This window comes from Zootermopsis nevadensis, unplaced genomic scaffold, assembly GCF_977971745.1.
Source record: "Zootermopsis nevadensis isolate Lab colony 2312 unplaced genomic scaffold, Znev_1.0 Znev_ptg000027l, whole genome shotgun sequence".
Classification (NCBI taxonomy): Eukaryota; Metazoa; Arthropoda; class Insecta; order Blattodea; family Termopsidae; genus Zootermopsis; species Zootermopsis nevadensis.
Genome location: NW_028259159.1, coordinates 5,337,466 through 5,355,722, shown reverse-complemented (window position 1 = coordinate 5,355,722; position 18,257 = coordinate 5,337,466). Strand labels below are relative to the sequence as shown.

The following is an 18,257-nucleotide window of genomic DNA, read 5'->3' as shown; positions in this document are numbered from 1 at the left end:
TTAATTTAATGTAGTGGTTCATATAATTTGGTATTCATCAAAACTAATTTTTATCTTGAATTTTAATTAGATATTTTTTATTGAAAGTTTTTTATCCACAGTGGGACTTTCTCATATATACAGACAGAACATCAGAATATACCTTTATTTTTCATTAAATAGAACTTGAGATAAAATGTATACATGTACAGTTCAGAAGCATCTAAAAACGCCTGTTAATAAATCTAAATCAGCACACGTTAAGGGGGAAAGAACTCCAGATATCTCTAATCTGCAGGCCGTTGCTGTGCGAAGACATCAGTGCGAGAGCATTGATGCAGATCCTCTTGTGTGGACCAATCAGAGATTCATAAGATGGGCTCGGAATATTGACCTGGGTGAATATGCTGAGAACTTGAAAGGTAGGTAGTTCCTTACACATTTATCTGCGGTCAAGAAGGTTGCTGAAACTTGTATTCTTCTTCAGGGTCAAAAGAAATTTTCTTATGCACCATGCATTAAAATATATATATAGACAGGACTGTGTTCATCTTCACCTCACAATTTAATATATAGCAAGAATAGAGGTAATGTTTGATGCATTCTTTGCTGAGGAAAGACCTCTATAACCCTGGTGTCAGTCTGGATGTCATGGTGAAGAGAAAGTATCCAGCTCTCATCTGGAAATGAGACCCTCTCCCCCAATATTGACTGAGTTATCACCATTGTTATTGCTAGTTCTGTCCATTCTGGCAATTCCTTATCATCAGTGACAGTAACATGGTGGCCATGCAAACTAGTGAGGTGTGAAAAATACAGGTATTCAGATCAGTGGAAACTTGTTTATTCTGACAAATAAAATGGAGCAGTTGCCACAGTCCTGTGGACTTGTTTTTTAAAAAAAATACCATAGGGGCTACTGAGTAGTGACATTGTCTTGAAGGTGCAGTCAGAATTTCCAAAATGTTAATAGTACAGCCTATACATGTACAATTCTAAAACCCAGAAATAATACCCAATAAACTGCTATGAAAGCCAGAAATCATCTATAATTTGGTCTGTTGGTTCATTGACAGGGAAAGAGTTAAACCAATGAAGGATAATCCTTTGGAAATCTTAAATACATCACATGGATGACAAATGCTTTCAGTGACCTTCTTCATTTGCAGACAGTGGAGTACATGGAGCACTTGTTGTTCTGGAGCCATCATTTACAGGGGACACGATGGCAACAGCTTTGGGTATTCCACCATCAAAAAACATTATACGACGACATCTGGCAACCGAGCTGGAGGCCCTTGTTCTGCCGGCAAGGTACGTCATCTTCTGCCAAATGGAGGAATACCAGGCTGAGGTGAACAGGGCTATCAATAACGTGAAACAGATCACCTCAAGATAAGCTCTGTGGAGCATTAAGATGTGTAATTGATGAGGCTTTGAAAGTAATGTGCAGTCCATGGGAGCATCCTATCTTGTTTCAGACATGTTTACTTTCTAACAAACATACTAAAAGTGATAAAGTATATGAAGACTAAAAATAGGTCTTGATCTGCCACATTAAAGCAACATTTAAATATGAGATTTCTGTATGTATTTCTGCATAATGTAACCCATATCAATGCAATTTATATAAAGATTATGTAAGCTAGAGGAGTTGGGATAACTCAGTCAGTATAGTGACTAGCTACTGGTTGGACGACTGGTGTTCAATCCCCGATGGGGGCAGAGGATTTTTCCTCTAGCCTCTGCTTCCAGACTGGCTCTGTCCACCCAGCCTCCTGTCCAATGAGTACTGGGGTCCCCTCCTGGGGGTAAAGCGAGGCTGAGGTGTGATGCTGACCACTCACCCCCATCTAGTGCCAAGGTCAAAAATTATTACGAGCTGTACCACCTCTCCCTCCAAGCGACCTACATGGCATGTAGTGCGACTTTACTTTAATTGTTTATTTGAGCTAGATACTTTGAATACTGAAGTTGAAAGTTTGCTGAAAATGTCCTCCTCCGTGATGCAAATGGTGCCAGTATAAATGTTTGCAAAATTTTTACTAACCTGTTATGAGAGCTAGTTAATTTTAGTGTTATATATAATGAGATGTACTGACAAAAATCTCACAGACCTTTTAAAGAGGGAAGATTAGTTCCATTGACAGAAGAAAATACTCTTGAATATAAAATTTGCTCTGTGATTAAAATCTGGAGAAAATTAAGATGGCAAATAAAAAAATAATGTGAAGAACAGACATAGCAAACTTTATGATATCAGTAAGATATTAACTGCCATCTGATCTCATTCCCTTTGCAGGGATGATGACTAACAAAATAAAAAAAATGTACTTTCAAGGCCTCATGCTAGGTCAACAGTCCCATGGAATACGAAGTTATATCTCAGCTCAACTTGAAATTAATTTAATCAAATAATTTAAAATTAAAAAAGAAGTGTATAACATTTATTTAAAAAAGTGAATGTCTCTTATTCAGACTTCATGACAAATATTCTATTTCTGCTTAAAATATAAAAGATATATATTCAAATCTTACACCAAATTCAATTAGATGTTAGGTTAAATTTGTTAGAACTTAAGTATTTCTGTTAATAATTGTCAATTGAAGTGTGCATGATAAAAAAGTCATGTTGTTTCTGTGTACTGATGTACTGAAAAGAGTTTTAAAAATAAATCCATATTCTTCCATTCTTGTAACTCTGGCAAAATTTAGCAGTGTTGTTAGGTCAGGGTACTTGCCAGTAACAATAAGAGTGTTGCCAGGTATTGCCAAGCTCCTCATTGTGACATCCCTTATGATCAGCCCCAGTGACTGAAACACTTTACATAGAACTGAATAATTTCAGTTTTCAGTAATGTCAGTGAAAATAATGCTTCCCTTGCCACCGTTTTGACAGTTCGGGCTATATATGTGTGTGAGTCATTTCACAATTAAAAATGTCTTGATTACTGGGGTGGATACACATATAAACAAAACATAACTTTTTATTACAATAAAATTAAGAATGGAATGGATAATTAATAAATACAGGGTCTTTTACACTGTATTTTTTGCTACATTATAGTAAATAATGAGAGAGACATGTTATGAGATACTTAATCATCTTATGTTTGGAAACTTTAAATGACGTTTGCCCAACTTATCACTTATAAATAAAGTGTAACCTGTTTCAGGGTTCAGTCTAGCAGTAATATATATTAAACCAATATGTGTAAATAGAACTTTACAAATTATGTTTATGAAAACGTAAATTTAGTAAGAAATTGGCCTGGCAGTATTTTAAAATAAGCTTTGAGTCCAAGGTTTGGACAGTGTGATTTGTTCCCATTGTATGAGCTTACTTAGGGGTTGGTATGTTTGACAGCCTAAGGAAATAAATAAATATATATTAGAATTTTATTTTTGTCTGTCTGGGGTTGAAGGGTTGACACAGTGGAGCATGAAGATAAGCTCCTGACAGTTATCAAGGAAGTGAAGTTCAATCACAAACATATCCACACTTTGAAATATTGAAGATCACTTTTGTTATCTACAGGATTTACAAGGTTACAAACATAACAGTATAGTACTGCTGTCTGCTGGAATAAAGATATGATGTAGCAAATGTAATCTTACTAATTATGTCATCCATAAGCATCAAATCATGTAACCTTTTCCAAGTAAGATTCAAAGTTTTTATGACAATGTGTATATAGATGATCTGGGTTAATCTGTCATGTAGTACAATGGCCGTGTGCCAAACATTTCTGAGGAAAATACCGCCTCCGACATTAGGGCTGAAGCGAAAGCACTGGGAAGTAGATGATTTGTGTAACAACAGAGAATTTATTAGGCAATGGGGATGAAGGGGCATAATGGATACATGTCCAGACTAATAGATAAAAGATATTTTCAGTGCACCAGAAAGAAAGACCGGGACAAAAATTTTAAAAATATTTTTTATTCTTTTTCACAAAATAGCAGCTTCATCTACATATAAGCATCCATAAATAAATTCAAGAGACATAAACTATCTTAATATAGTGGTAGTTATAAAAATGTTTTGTTCATCTCTAGCCCCAAAATTTGCTAAAGTGTTAATTTTATTTTAGTAAACTTTAATTTTCATTTCAAGTGCAGTAAGTTCTTGACAAAGAAATAATAAAGTAATAGTCTTAATCTGTAATACAAAATAATTTCAAAGTGTGGACATTGTTGTGTTAACATAAGTCAATATTACATTTTAAAGGTGCAAAGTATGTATTGTGTAGTGAAAATGACACTGTAACTAATTTCATAAATAGTGTGGAAAATTAATGTAGCTGATGTCATCGGAAGATTATGAAAATTATGAACTTGAACATGTAATTAGGCTACCTCATGCAGGCTTGTGTGGTGTTAGCAGCAATAAATCTAAAAATAAAATGCCCACTACCAATAGCCAAATGTTTTACTGTTTTTAACCTTGATATTTACCAGAATGGCAAAAGTTCGCAGCTGAACTCTTTCCTGAGATATATCAAGCCATTCTACATTAGTGCACGCAATTTCCCAAAAATCAGTTTTATGTTACGTCCCTATTCCTTACATTCTGATAATCTATTTTCATGTGATTTCTTCATCAAAATTCTGTAATGTTGTCTGATCCTGCTGTACATATAATATGTCCAACTAATCTTAATTTTCATAATCGTATTATTGTAATAAATAATTTGTATTATTTTCCAATGACACCAGCATATAAACTCCGTAAATGCCCAAGTATTTCAGAGAAATATGGTTGTAGTTGTTTAATATGGGCATTGCAAAAAGGAATAGTATATAGCTGAGATTAATGTCAAAAGATGTGCAAACATTTCTGCAAGTTGATATAAATCTTCATATAATATATGTATATAATATGATGTTACTGGTACTATATCACCTACAGTTACTATATTTAAGAGTTATTAATTTATATAGCAACGAACATGTTATGTGTAAATGCCAGAAGAATATTGCACAGAAGTATTGTTGACTGTAGTTCAGTAGGCATGCAGGTTTGTTGTAAAATTTCTGGAGCTGTCACAGAGGAAAAGTTGACTTCACAAGCATGCTATGCACAGGTATGGTAATTATCTTTCAGTAGTGTTTATTTTGTCTGGTTTGAGGAACTCTCAAAGAGACACTCACATTTATTGTACCAAGGTACATGTCACACGCGAAGTACATTATTCCAGAATCTATATTGAATACCAACATTTGTGGAAGAAAAATGTATTTGGTCTGTCATATTTCATAAACATTATTTCCTTTGTAAGAAAATTATGAAAGCACTTCACAGTTTACTTGAACTTTTACATTTGCTGTAATTATTAAGTATCTCATTTAACAGTAGACGGATAAATCATGTGACTATACCAGCTCACCGCAACACAATATCACACAAGAATTACCTTACCTGATGCAATACAGCACTAAGTAACTATTAGAAATAAGAATGCAGGTACACCTCCTCATGACTATGAGCCAAGATGACATTTTTCCTATATTTAGTTCCTAGGGATTAGCACTTGGGTGTTGTAACTTTACAGAAACTGCTCTAGTGCATATTTATTTTTTTGTGTTATTATGCTTACATATAATGGCAAATATCAGCAAATTAAAAATTTCACTGTGACCATAGTATGACAAATTTTGGCTAAATAATAATGTCCAAACCTGGTGTGGCCAAACTGAGGAGTTTATTGTCTTTATTTATTTTATGGTTCTTATTAATCAAGGGGCAAGAAATTACCAATACTTTTCTTCAAAATTAGTTAAACTGCTGTCTATATTTAAACCATTCTTCAAAGCAAATTAAATACTTAACAGTTGGGGGGGGGGGGGGAGAATTATTTAATAACCAACTTTTTAGTTCACTAATATTTCACTTCTTTTAAAATTTACTGCAAATAAAATACTTAATGTTTGCTTCTAAAGGTAGCTAAGTTATTTTTTTTAAAGATGGTTGTCTTCTGGGTTGCAGTCTGATAGAAGTTTACAAATGTTTCAGAGGTGATAACTTATCACTCTGATCACAGAGGCAAAATGGACCTCTGAAACATTTCTAAACTTCTACCGGAGTACGTGGTGCTACAACCCAGAAGATAGTCATCTTTGTACTTAATGTTGTGAAAACCTCAAATTCTAAAAATTATTTTTTGGTTTATGTTTAAACTGTAATACTGATTTTGATCTTATTATTTACAGTAACAATTGAAATATGACAGATGTGTTCAGTGTGATATCTTATATCTGTGACATAGAAAAAAATTTATTTTGTGTAAAAATGTGATAATTTCTTGTCTTTTACTGGCAGATGTTGCCTGCAGTTATCAGTTGCACTATCATTCATGTACACACACAAAACACTAAAAACAATTCAAATTGTTATTTTTTATTTTTGTTTTAGATGAATTTCCCATTCTTGCACTCTGCTGCACTTTCTCTCAAGTTTCTGTTTCTGTTTTACATATTCTTCGTCTCATAGTGTTTTAGGAGCTGCCCTCTTAGTTTGCTTCATTGAATGGTGAAGGAACAGTATGTGGATGTACAAAGAATGGCCATCTCTTGAGGCTTTCTTATTCTGTTACCCTGCTTTTATATAAATCTTTTTTATTACAATTTTTGTGATGCATTGGAACGTAGGTTTTATGAAGGAACTACGTTGATAATTTAATTAATTAACGTAGAAGATGGAATATAATTTTGGGAAATCTTGAGGAAAATTATGTGAAGTAATTTGAGTTTTCATAAGATAATGCTTATTTAGAGAGTTATTAAAGTTAATTGAATGTAATTTCTAGAAAATGCTGCTTGTAAGTTACTAAGATATTAGATACAAGCAGGGCTCAAAATTTAGGCATCAGCATTTAAGGAGTTAATTTTTATGGTTATACTAACATCTTTCTCCAATTTTATACATGATTTGTACTTGTGAAACACAACCATAAATATGAAAACAGCTACTGATGATTCTGATACATTTAGCGGGGTCTCTAACTAAACAAGAATTTTGTTGGTTCATATCACAGTAAAAGGAAAGTGTATGTATCCCCATATCTTACAAACTAACCCAGTTAAAACAGATAGGACAGATTTTCAAAGCATGCGAACAGAAAACTACCAGAATTGCCACCCATGTGATGAACTGCATTTTAAGAATTGGGACAAACATGGTAGGCTCTTCTTGGGATGTCTCATTTCCATGACTTCTGGTGACAAGAAGTCATGCAACAATAAAACTAGCTACAGAGTTGGAATTTTGAGCCCTGCATATGGGGATTATTTAAGTCTGTTATATAATTACATGCTAAAATATTTACTTGCAATAGTATATCCCTCAGTTTTGGCTTCTTCTATTTTTGTTCTATTATTTATTTTATTCTGTATGTCTCATCCAGAGCCTCCTTTGAGCACTTTGTGCGTGTAAGCCGGGCTGAACGTAGGCGCGCGGAGAAGTTGGTTGGTGGGGGAAGTCTGGGTCGGAGCTTCTCTCGCTCTTGTGCGGGCAGTTTGGCCGGGGAGGGCGGCGCCATGATGCAGGCGGCGGCCCCCGTACAACAACTCGCAGGAAACGAGCAAGAGAAGGAACGCCGACGTGCTAGTCTCAGAGTAAGCCAACACATTCTTCAGTTCTTCTTACATCACTTCTCCCCATCACGCTACAGCTAACTACCTTCACCCTGCTCTCCCTTATAAGCATGCTGCACTGGAAATACTCTCATTGTTGGTTTGCTTCACTTTGTTGACCTGTCTGAAGTATGAATCTGCCCACAGCTCGTTTTTGTCCACGGTTGTGTCAACAAACATGAAATATTAGGCCCTCTAACAGTGCATTCCAGAAGTTTCCATTGTCAGCAACAACCAGACATTATCAGTCAAGCCAAAATCAGCCGAAGAAAGTCTGAAATAAGTGGTGAAGATATATGATTTTTGGACATTGGCCAGCCAATATCTATGATCACCACATATGTGGTAACTTATTTTTCATGCTAGTTAAGCTAATGTTTTTTTTTGTGTTCATTACAATCAGCATTGCAATTATGGGAATAAATTTTAAGAAGTTAACTGGTGGAAGTTTAGATTTTATGTTGTTCATAGGCATGAGAATATATACAGATTTTGAAGTAGGGGACACATTTTATAGTCTGAATTTGGAAGATAAGTTTCCTAAGTTTATTATTTTGGATTAGTTAAAGTAGCAGTCATAATGTTTTGTAGAAATTATGATGTGTGAAGGTTCTGTATCATCTGGGCCAAGTAATTGTAAAAAAAATTGATCATCAGTTTCAAGGAAGATTTTTTCCAAAGACATTTCACTAAAACATGTTCCTTATTCCCACACCACTGCCAATACCCCATTATAATTTGTCACCTCCCTTTAGGTACAATGTCATATAATCAATTACTGCAGTTAATTTTATAAGTTGAATCCTTTCATAATTTAATAGAATGTTAGTTTTTCCAGGGTTCTAAAACTCCGAGGTATTTCCAGTAATGCAGCCCTTATCCCTGACATGTTTAACCTGCTAATAGCAGTAGTGGCTCACCTTCTCTTCCCAACACAGTTACAATAACATAACTGAAATACCTGGAAACTCATCATTGATATCTGAAGATCATACAGACAGGAATATAAATTGAACCTAACCCTGCAACAGCTGCAGTCTTCAAGAATTGTCATGCTTTTTTTTATAAAATCTGAATGGCACAAGGATGTCTTTGTGCCAAAGATAAGAATCACAAAGTGTTAAACATTAAATATGTTGCACAGTAGTGACATCTGTAGACAAAACATGAAGCATAAAGCCAGATATAACAATTTCAGGCCTGTCAGAACCTGTATCATTGGCTCTGACGGTTCATATGCAGGAAAAGGTTAAATATGAATCGGTCGCATTGTCAGACTTGTTATAATTTCTGATGTTATTGTAACTGTATTGTAGTTTGTAGTAGAATTCTTACCTAGCTTATTAATACAAGTTTTTAAAAGCATGGAAACATAATATTTAAATATATTGTAAAAACATATAATTATTTTATTTGTAGTGTTTTATTTCTCTCTTCTGATAGCTACTCTTGAAGTCTTCCTGTAGCTTATAACACAGCCACTCAGCTATCTTCTTTTAAAGAATAGTGTGTATTTTTCTTTTATTTACCTGCTGTCACTTTAGTCTGAGCACAAAACTGTACACTACAAATTGTAATAAATATTATTTCTAACTAATCAACAAACTCCATGAAGCAGTCAAGAAATTTCTTGCCTTTTTTTGGAATATGTAGTTTCTGCACCCTGTTTACAAGAGCCCACCACTGTATTGTGTATTAAATATTCTTTCAGTATCATGTACTCTTAAAATGGAAAATGTATGGTCCAGAAATAAAGAATACAGGATATTTCGTATGTCATATTTTTTGTGATCAATCTTCAGCATTTTGAACTAAATTAAAAATAAAACTTTGCTTAAACAGATTAGGAATAAAGCTATACCAAGGCATCTGAAGGATTTACTTTATTATAGTTCCATATATTTGTGACCTACAGAAGTTCTTTTTATTAAACTTGTCTGAAAACATTACTTCTAGCCTTAATAATTACTGACAGAGCATCCCAATTGAAAATAAAGTCAGCATTTCTTATGTTAAATGAAAAAGAGAAATGAAATTAATAAGTTAAAACCCATATAACTTCTTATTAATTATATCTGTGGATTTTAACATTAACTTTTCTGATTTTCATAAAGAACATTCTCTGAATGGGTTCCACAAGGGGCAGGAAATTTCTTAATTAGCTGAGAAGCTGTTAGCTGCTTAGGAAGAACTCGGTTCTGCAAAGTTACTTTCTTTTTATTTGTGCTTTGATAATGAACTTATATGCACATGTGAGATAAAAACCATGCTTTCAGAAGCTTGCAATAGTTATAGTGGCTTTGTCCAAATGACCAAAGTCACCCTTAAGAAGAGGTGTGTTGGACAGATGATACAAATATTTATGAAATGACAGTGGTATGATATGCAAAGTTTCTAGGATAAATCCTTTTAAATGATCTGTGTCCTGTATTCAGTCTACATAAGACAATGGATATCTTGAAACAGAATCATATTCCTTCTGATTTATATGTTTTGTTCTTCATCTATGTTGAACTGAGCAAGTAGGTTTAGTGATGATGTGCCTGGCCAGGTTTTCCTTAGTTTTCCCATCATTCAGGGGAATGGCGGGATACAGCATTTAAGTAGGCCAAAACCACTTCCTCCACTATAATTTCAAATTTACTTACATCATTATCTTTGACAGTTAACTTCTGTGCTTAATACTGAGTCCTCTGTTACTTTTTCTTTAACTCCTAATATTCTCCTGATGTCTGAATGGCATTTAGCACCAGCATCCATGTGTTGCAGTTCTTGGTCAATGATGAACTGTCTTCACTCATCTGTCTTCCAGCATTGTTTCACTTTTTAATATATGGATTGCCATCATAATTATGATGGTATTGTTTCATCTTGTAAGAGTTTATGATAAACTGTGTTTGTCTGAAGTTCCATGTCATTTGCTGGAGAAATGTAATGGTAATAATCCTGCACAATCTTGTGATTGTAAAGACTTGTGGTCTTATTCTCCATTTTACTAAGGTGATCAGAAAAAGTCCTGTGGATGGCTGGGATGACAGAAGTTCAGGCTTTCCCCTTTTTGCCTACATTTGTGTTCCCCTCAGGCTCCATTCAGTCTGTCAGCCAGCTCAAGTTCCTTGTCACTAGTAAAGGTATTACCATCAACATTCCTGTCAATATAATGGTCGGATAGCAAAGCATAACTGGAGGAAGATACAGAGATATGAAGGGGGTCGATTCATGGGACTTCTACCTCTAGCCTCAGTGTAATTCTGAGGCAAAAAAGGTCAGAGTATCTAATCCATGGAAGCAGATTATTTTTACACAGCATCTCTGCATGTTTGAAATGTTGGTCAACTTCAATGAAACAAGAGGGCACAGTGTTCCAGAAGGCTGTAATTTTCATACTCACTGCCCTGAGAATGTGAAATCTCACTTAGATCAAGATATTATGCTTAATATTTTGTGTTAAAATATGTTGCTTACAGTAAGGGCCCATATTTCATAACAGCATAAAACAACTAATTTTTTATAACATCATTCAAAATTGCCATAATTCTTTCTTTATTATATTATATCATAAACAGTGGTCACAATGTGAATTTGAAGATTTTTTTATAGTCTCCAGTCTGCAGACAGGACACAGATACTAAATGTAAAACAGTACATAGTATTGATAACCACTAATGCTCTTCAAAGTTATATTAATTTTGAAACATAATTAGAATTTATGCAGTTTTATGGATAGTCCACAACGCAAATTGTAATGGTGTACATCTTAATCACTCCTCATCTTTGGCTTGAGGCTCTGAGGAACCTGTTAGAAGTAATAAGATTGGCTTTTCTCCCTCTCCAGCCAGTCTCAGTATTAACCGCCACTCGGTAGAGTGACAGACACTCTATATGAATATTTCCTTATTAAAGCGAATTGTCAGAAATTTGGAATGTTTCCTATGTAAAGAGTCAGCTTTAAGTGCTTTGCTCAATAATTTGGTGACTTGTGTCCTTTGCATTTTATTTTAGTGTGTTTTTGTTATATATGTGTGTGTGTGTGTTTGGTAGCATTTTCCCAGTATCTGAACTCATTGTCATGATTGACTTTTATCGGCAATGTGTCACTGCTTAAATGCCGTCCAGTTGGCTGTGTGTCACAGTAGCATACCATTAAACTCTGAACACCTGAATTAGACCCCTTTTTCCTGTATGATAAAGGTTAATATTTTGCATTTCTTAGCATGTAATGGAACTTGGCTGTTGTGAACAGTTTGTAAATCTAAAACAGCAAACAGTCTTTTTTTGTGTAATGAACAATTTATCTCACATTAAAAGTGGGCTTTTATCCTACTTTCCTTATTTTTTAAGTAAGGATAGGCAAATTCCATAACAAAAATGTCTGTCTTAATAAATTTCAAACCCACATAAGAGATATTCATGAACTTGATATGTATGTCATGCCACCAGAAGTATCCTACAGTCATTCTTTTTAATTTCCTTCCTTTCATAATACCAATATGGCAGCCATTGAGACCTTTTGAAATGGGTCAGTTCCATTGCTACTTCATGGTGAAATAGATCTTAATAATACTTAATAGATCTTTGAAAAATGTGCAACAGTTGTTGAGGTAATTATTTTGTTTTATGTAAAGCAACATGCCAGATTGTTATACTGTACATACATTTTCTACAATTTTTAGTATTAGAATATCTTGTTAAAAATAACAGTCTCAGTTTCCATACTTAAACCTTTGACATAAAAACAAGTTCAGTCTCTTTACCTTTAATAGCCAACTGTGTACGTGCTTGTTCTGGCTGCATTTGTGTGTGCGCATGCTACATGTACAGTTACATACTTACACACATGCAATAGTGAATTGTGCTGCTGACCAAGGTAGCGCACAGCCAACAGTATTATCAATTTGTAGAGGAAGTGCACGATTCTTTCTCATTACTTGCTCTCAGCCAGTTTACTAACTTGAGAACAGTTGTTAACATTCACTCCATGTCTGTACCAGTATTGTGTGTGTGTGTGTGTGTGTGTGCACAACATACCCATAAATATATAGATCATGAAATACAGAATTTTGGTGTTCCCAACAACCTTGAACAAGGAAAACATAAGCATATGCGTGTATGTGTTTGTATATGTGTGTTTGTGTGTATGTGGATGCTGCATAAAAACCTATTGACACTCTTTTGTTATGTGAAACCTCATAGATTAAATTCTATAATTTTCAGTTTCTGTAGAGCTCAAATAATTGTACATGAAATTAAGATGGGGAAGTCAAAGCAGCAAGATCTAAAAGGCATGTCAAACATGCATTTTATTTACGCTGTGTGCTTTTCAATATGGATGAAAAAAAATCACTTTTGACTTTCATAGTCATGTGTCTGTAACTACAATTTTGATGAGCTAAAACTTTTAGATCATTCAAGAAACTTCCCTGCTCTGCTGTAATTTGATACTACATTAATGTGAAAATGTTATTTTTATCTTACTTTCTACATTGAAATAATTTTATACTGAACAGAAAACATTAAAAATACTGAAGTCATAATTATTAAAGATAAAAAATGCAGAATGTATTCCTTTATAGACATAACAATAATAATTTTTATGCTCATTTGATGTATATTTTGTATATGTAAATTTAACTGCCATTCTTCCTTTGTGTATATACATAACATTGCTTAGTGTTTTGTCATTATTGTTAAAATAATAATGTGTGCTTACATGTTAGCTGGAAAAAACTATAATTACCATGAAATAGATTTTGTTCCTGTTAAATATTAGGTAGTGCTATAGTGCAATATTGGTTGGACATTGTGAAACAACAAAATAAGCATTGTTTGTAAGGAATGTCATGTCACATGCTGATGCCATTTACATATACAGTTTTATAACAGACATTTTCAAACATTTGAATTAAGCCGTCATGCAGTGCAGAGTTTACAAAACATCTCCTTGAGCAGAAGAAAGCCATTTAGATGGCCAGTATATTTCCTGCTTTCAGAATGCAACAAAGTTTATCACCATGTTTATTAGGACCTAACATATGACCCTATTCTGAGTCATTTGAATCCTTACATTTTCACACCTTATAAATCTAACACAAAGTGTACTTATTTAATTTCAGCTGGTGTAAGAGAGTCATAATATGTAAACAAATGAAATGACTGTTTCAAAATTGCAAGTCAATTAGCATTAACTTATGCTCTATATGCATTTTCATAAATTCCACTGTACAGTTTTATTTATGAATTCATTTTATCATTAAGTAAATTGTTGGTATTCAGCATGAGATATACACTTAGTATATTAAAACATGGAAGTCCTATAAAAAATGGCAGCTGTGATGATGACAAAGAGAAGGAGGAATCATAGCTTTAATAATAATTGTTTGAGAGATTAATGTTCTGAGTATATTGAAACTATCCAATTGTTGCATTCATCATGGTTTTCTTTTTCAATGGGAACAAAACAATACCAATAACCTTACATTACATCTTCACAGACCTACAGTCTTCTCTATCTCAAAAAGGTTAGCTTGAATTTCTTTCTATTTGGCTGTAATATAATATCCTGTAGAATGATTTCAAATTAGTGCATGAATGAGTGGATAAATTAGAACTTTAAATATGTCAAACGAATCCTGTTTGTACCAAGAATGTTACATCTTCCTAGAATAGAGAAACTGAATACAGACTTGCAGTACAATCTCAGCATTTTAATGTTACCATAAATGGGAGAATTCAATAATTGCTGTTTCATAAATAGCCATTGTTGTCATTGATTTTAAATGAGTAGCATATCTTCATAATATTATTTCCAATAAATTTATTGCTGTAGATGTTTGAACAGAAATCTGCTTTATTAATTGCAGTTTTTGTGCCAGTTACTGACTCCAGCATTAAATGTTTGTTGTAATACAATACCTGAATTCAAAAATGTTTACTGATTTAAATAATGTACAGTTTTGAAAAACATGGTAGTTCAAACAGGTGCCTGTCCTGTCAGATACTGGGCAGTATATGTTCATATATAAATGGCTATTTATATTCTGTGAGTGATGTTATGTTGTACAAATAGATGTAAAATGCTGTGCAGTATTTTCATGTAAATAACGGTGGGGAGATGTGTCTGTAGTGTATAATATAGCAAACTAATCCTCTATATATATATATTCATGTAAAGACATCAAAATATATTGCACAATTTATTGGCAGTATTTCTATAAAATTTATAGTTTCTGTCAGATGGATTTCCTTCTGATTTATCTCTCATGTTTATAACATTCATCTCATACCTGTAGATATTTTTGAAAGATTAAATTCATTCAATTTATTATCATGCATTAATGATGAAAATCCAAATTTACATAAAAGTACTGCTTCTGTAATGGGTGCAGTATAAGGAAAGTTTACAGTTACAGATGAAATTACAACTTTAGTGATGAAATAGTGTATTACATATACATTAGCATTGTGTGTTTATCATGACTCTTTCAAAAATAAATTTCAAAATGCCTTTGTGTCAGAGTTTAAGCATTTGAAATATTAATTTTCCTATCTGGAAAATACTTTTATGAAATTTAGCAATCTAGCATTAGATGATAAAACATTCTTTAATTTGGTGGCAGTAGTAATCTAAACAAGTTGATTTGATTTGTAAAAAAAAAAAACCATTTTTTATTTGCTGTGAGTTAGACAGTTTTAGTTTTTATAATAATTTTAAATTAACATATATTAATCTTAGAGTATGACTGAGTAGAAGAGTTTATCAGGTACAAAAATTTGTATACCATAATTTAGCATATTTAAATTTATTCATCACAGAAAAATGTTCAATTTAAAAATACCATTCCAACTCCCCCAAAACATTCAAAGTAATTTTATTGTCAGTATGGTGATTTACTATCTTCTTGCTAGCTTGAGATATATTTACTATCACTAGACTTGAGAAACCTATATTTGCATGGCATTCCTTATGTTAATAAGATAAGAGAACTGCCAGCACATACAACAGTCATGGTAATATATTATGTTATATGTGCTTGAAGAATTAATATATGAAAAATGCTGAAAACTAACTAAAATAAGTAGTCTCTGTTGAAGTCAACAATTCAAAAATCCACATTTGGATATTATCAGTGAAGAGAGAGATTTCAATTTTATATTTCTGGCTTTACTTAATGAATCTCACAGAATAAATACCCCTTTCTCAACGTGAAAGTAGAGACAAAATAAGTTTCAATAATGTCACATATACTTTTTATCTGGACAGTGAGCATGCCCCCCCCCCCCCCAAAAAAAAAAAAAGATCTCATGACAATACCATAATGAACTTAAGAACCACACATTTATATTACATTCACTGTAGCTTTTAAAATATTGCTAATTCTATTATTTTAAAAATCTAAACATTATGTGATGTAGTTAATAGATTTTATATAACATTATTCTGAACTTTTCAGAATATCATGATAACATTATTTGAAGGACACCATTATGAAGATAATTTATTATATCTGAGAACATTATAAATGGGTTGTACTGCATATAAACCTATTTTAACACTCAATATGTTAATTACTAATGTAGATACCTAACCCATACATTCATATGTACAGTAGTGCATGGTATATATCCTATTCTGTAATATTGTAGATTAAAAGAGCTAGATTTTCATGAACTATGAATGTAGCTAACGAAATTTTTGGGGCAGTACTTGGTGTTATGTCTTAGTGCAGATTGATAACATTATTTAATAAAGTAACATCTATTTTCTAATGCATTGATCTTCACACAAGTAGGTTCTTGTTGTAACATGCCTGTGAAATGTGTCTTCCATCATTCCTCAGTAACTCTGCTTCTTCTCTAGACACGCTACATATCAAAATAGAGATTTAATTGAAACCTAATGCTACATACTGCACAGGAATTGCTTAACTTTTTATAAAAACTAGGACCTTCTTGCACAATTGCACCACTCCTTAACATATATAAAATACATGCAATAGAAAGCCATCTTCAAGGCTTCAGTCAGCACAGAGGTTCTTACGGCAGTCAAGATGTCAGGTGTGTTCTTCTGGGGTTTTGTAAGTTATAATTTTCAGAGGGACATATTACCTTCATTCTTCTGTCTGAAAATGGATGTTACGTATTCCTCTGAAACACTGGTAAGCACCTACAAGAGTAAATTGTGTCACAACGCAGAAGATGGCAGTTGACATCAGTCAGACTGGATTATAGCCAGCCTAGCTAAACCAACTTTACTGGCTGCTGGATTCAACTGAGAAATTTTCTGAAGTCATTACTTTATTCTATCCATTTTCTTTGTCTTGGTGTGTTCATGTGTGGTTGATATTTTATGACTACTCAGAAACTCATACAAGTGTTTGATTCGTGAAAACTTAATAAACCATTAGTCATGATTTTGGCTCGCAGAACATACACATGTACATGTAGTGTGGGTTTTTAGAAGAAGCTGTTCCCTGGTAATGAGAAATATATGTGTTTCTGAATAGTGTTCTGCCTAGTCATATTCATAGAAATTCTTTTATGTGGAAAGGTGAATACAAATCACTATTTCCAGCTAACCTGCAAGCTTTGATCTATGACTTTATTCTGTGCTTATGCACCTAACTTGTTGGGCAATTTAATGAGAGCAGAATGCATTCAAAGCTCTTTGATATCATTGTTAGTAAATTGTTTTCACATGCCACCATCATTCCCTCTTGATACTGGCAACTAAATAAAGTGTTTACTTGGATGAACTAAATCTTTCTAAGTCACATCACTAATCCACTTTTCTTGCATAAAACAAGAAATTCAGCAGTGGTTTTCCTACTTCTGAACAACTTTACAAAAAGGTCTCATTCCCCACAAAAAGAAAATTCTGATACAGGGCTGAGGATAGAGGCAGTATGTTCCTGTGAATTGTTAGGACAGAACAACCTGGAAGACTTCCATCTATATCAACAATTATGTTTGTGTCTGATCTTTGTGATGAGTGTTTTCTTAGTAGAAATACAATTTTTAAATTTTATTTAGAATACAGTATCATCATTTAATCAGAAAAGTTATGAATACAGATTTTCTAGTATCATATATTCCTATTACTTACTATTATTGATAATGTATGTTTCTGTTAACCAATTAATTTAGCAGCTAAGCAATTGGTCTTATGGTTAATAGTGATTTGTTAATCAGTTACAAATATGAATTGATTGATACATCATCTGGTTCTCATTATATTGGGAATGAAAAATGTAGAATCATTTACAATTCACAGTCGCTAATCTCTCATACCTCTACTGTTTGGCTTTCAGAGGAAATGGAATCAGGTGAAAGCAGTTTACAATATTTAACCTATAGGTTGCTCTGGGATTTTGATATTAAGAAGTATGTTACATCAAAACATTACTGTTCTTTCTGAGTATTTATTGGCATAATGAAGTATTTTGTGGACCAGATGTTTGTTGTGTATGAACTCTCCAGGTTGTTCTTGTTTGGTGTGTCATATCTTATGAAATGTGCCATAATTGTTCTTTTCATAGTTTTCATCTTGGAGGAGCTCACAGGTATGATTGACTCACTTCAGACATTTCACTTTTTCCTGCAAAGAAGTGAATACAATATTTGCTCTAGTTGATCACTTAATAAAC

At 33.2% G+C, this 18,257-nt stretch overlaps 1 protein-coding gene across 9 annotated transcripts in view; it reads left to right on the top strand.

The window, feature by feature from the left end:
• Liprin-gamma (liprin protein kazrin) overlaps nt 1-18,257 on the top strand; it is a 195,404-nt gene that overhangs the window by 167,334 nt on the left and 9,813 nt on the right. For 8 of the 9 annotated variants that reach the window (XM_087356447.1, XM_087356446.1, XM_087356439.1 and 5 more), the window contains 4 exons: nt 278-401; nt 1,149-1,293; nt 7,386-7,596; nt 18,150-18,173. In XM_087356447.1, the coding sequence (XP_087212573.1) occupies nt 278-401; nt 1,149-1,293; nt 7,386-7,596; nt 18,150-18,173 (504 nt within the window). The remainder of the gene's footprint in view (nt 1-277; nt 402-1,148; nt 1,294-7,385; nt 7,597-18,149; nt 18,174-18,257) is intronic. The other variant, XM_087356442.1, reaches the window with a different exon arrangement.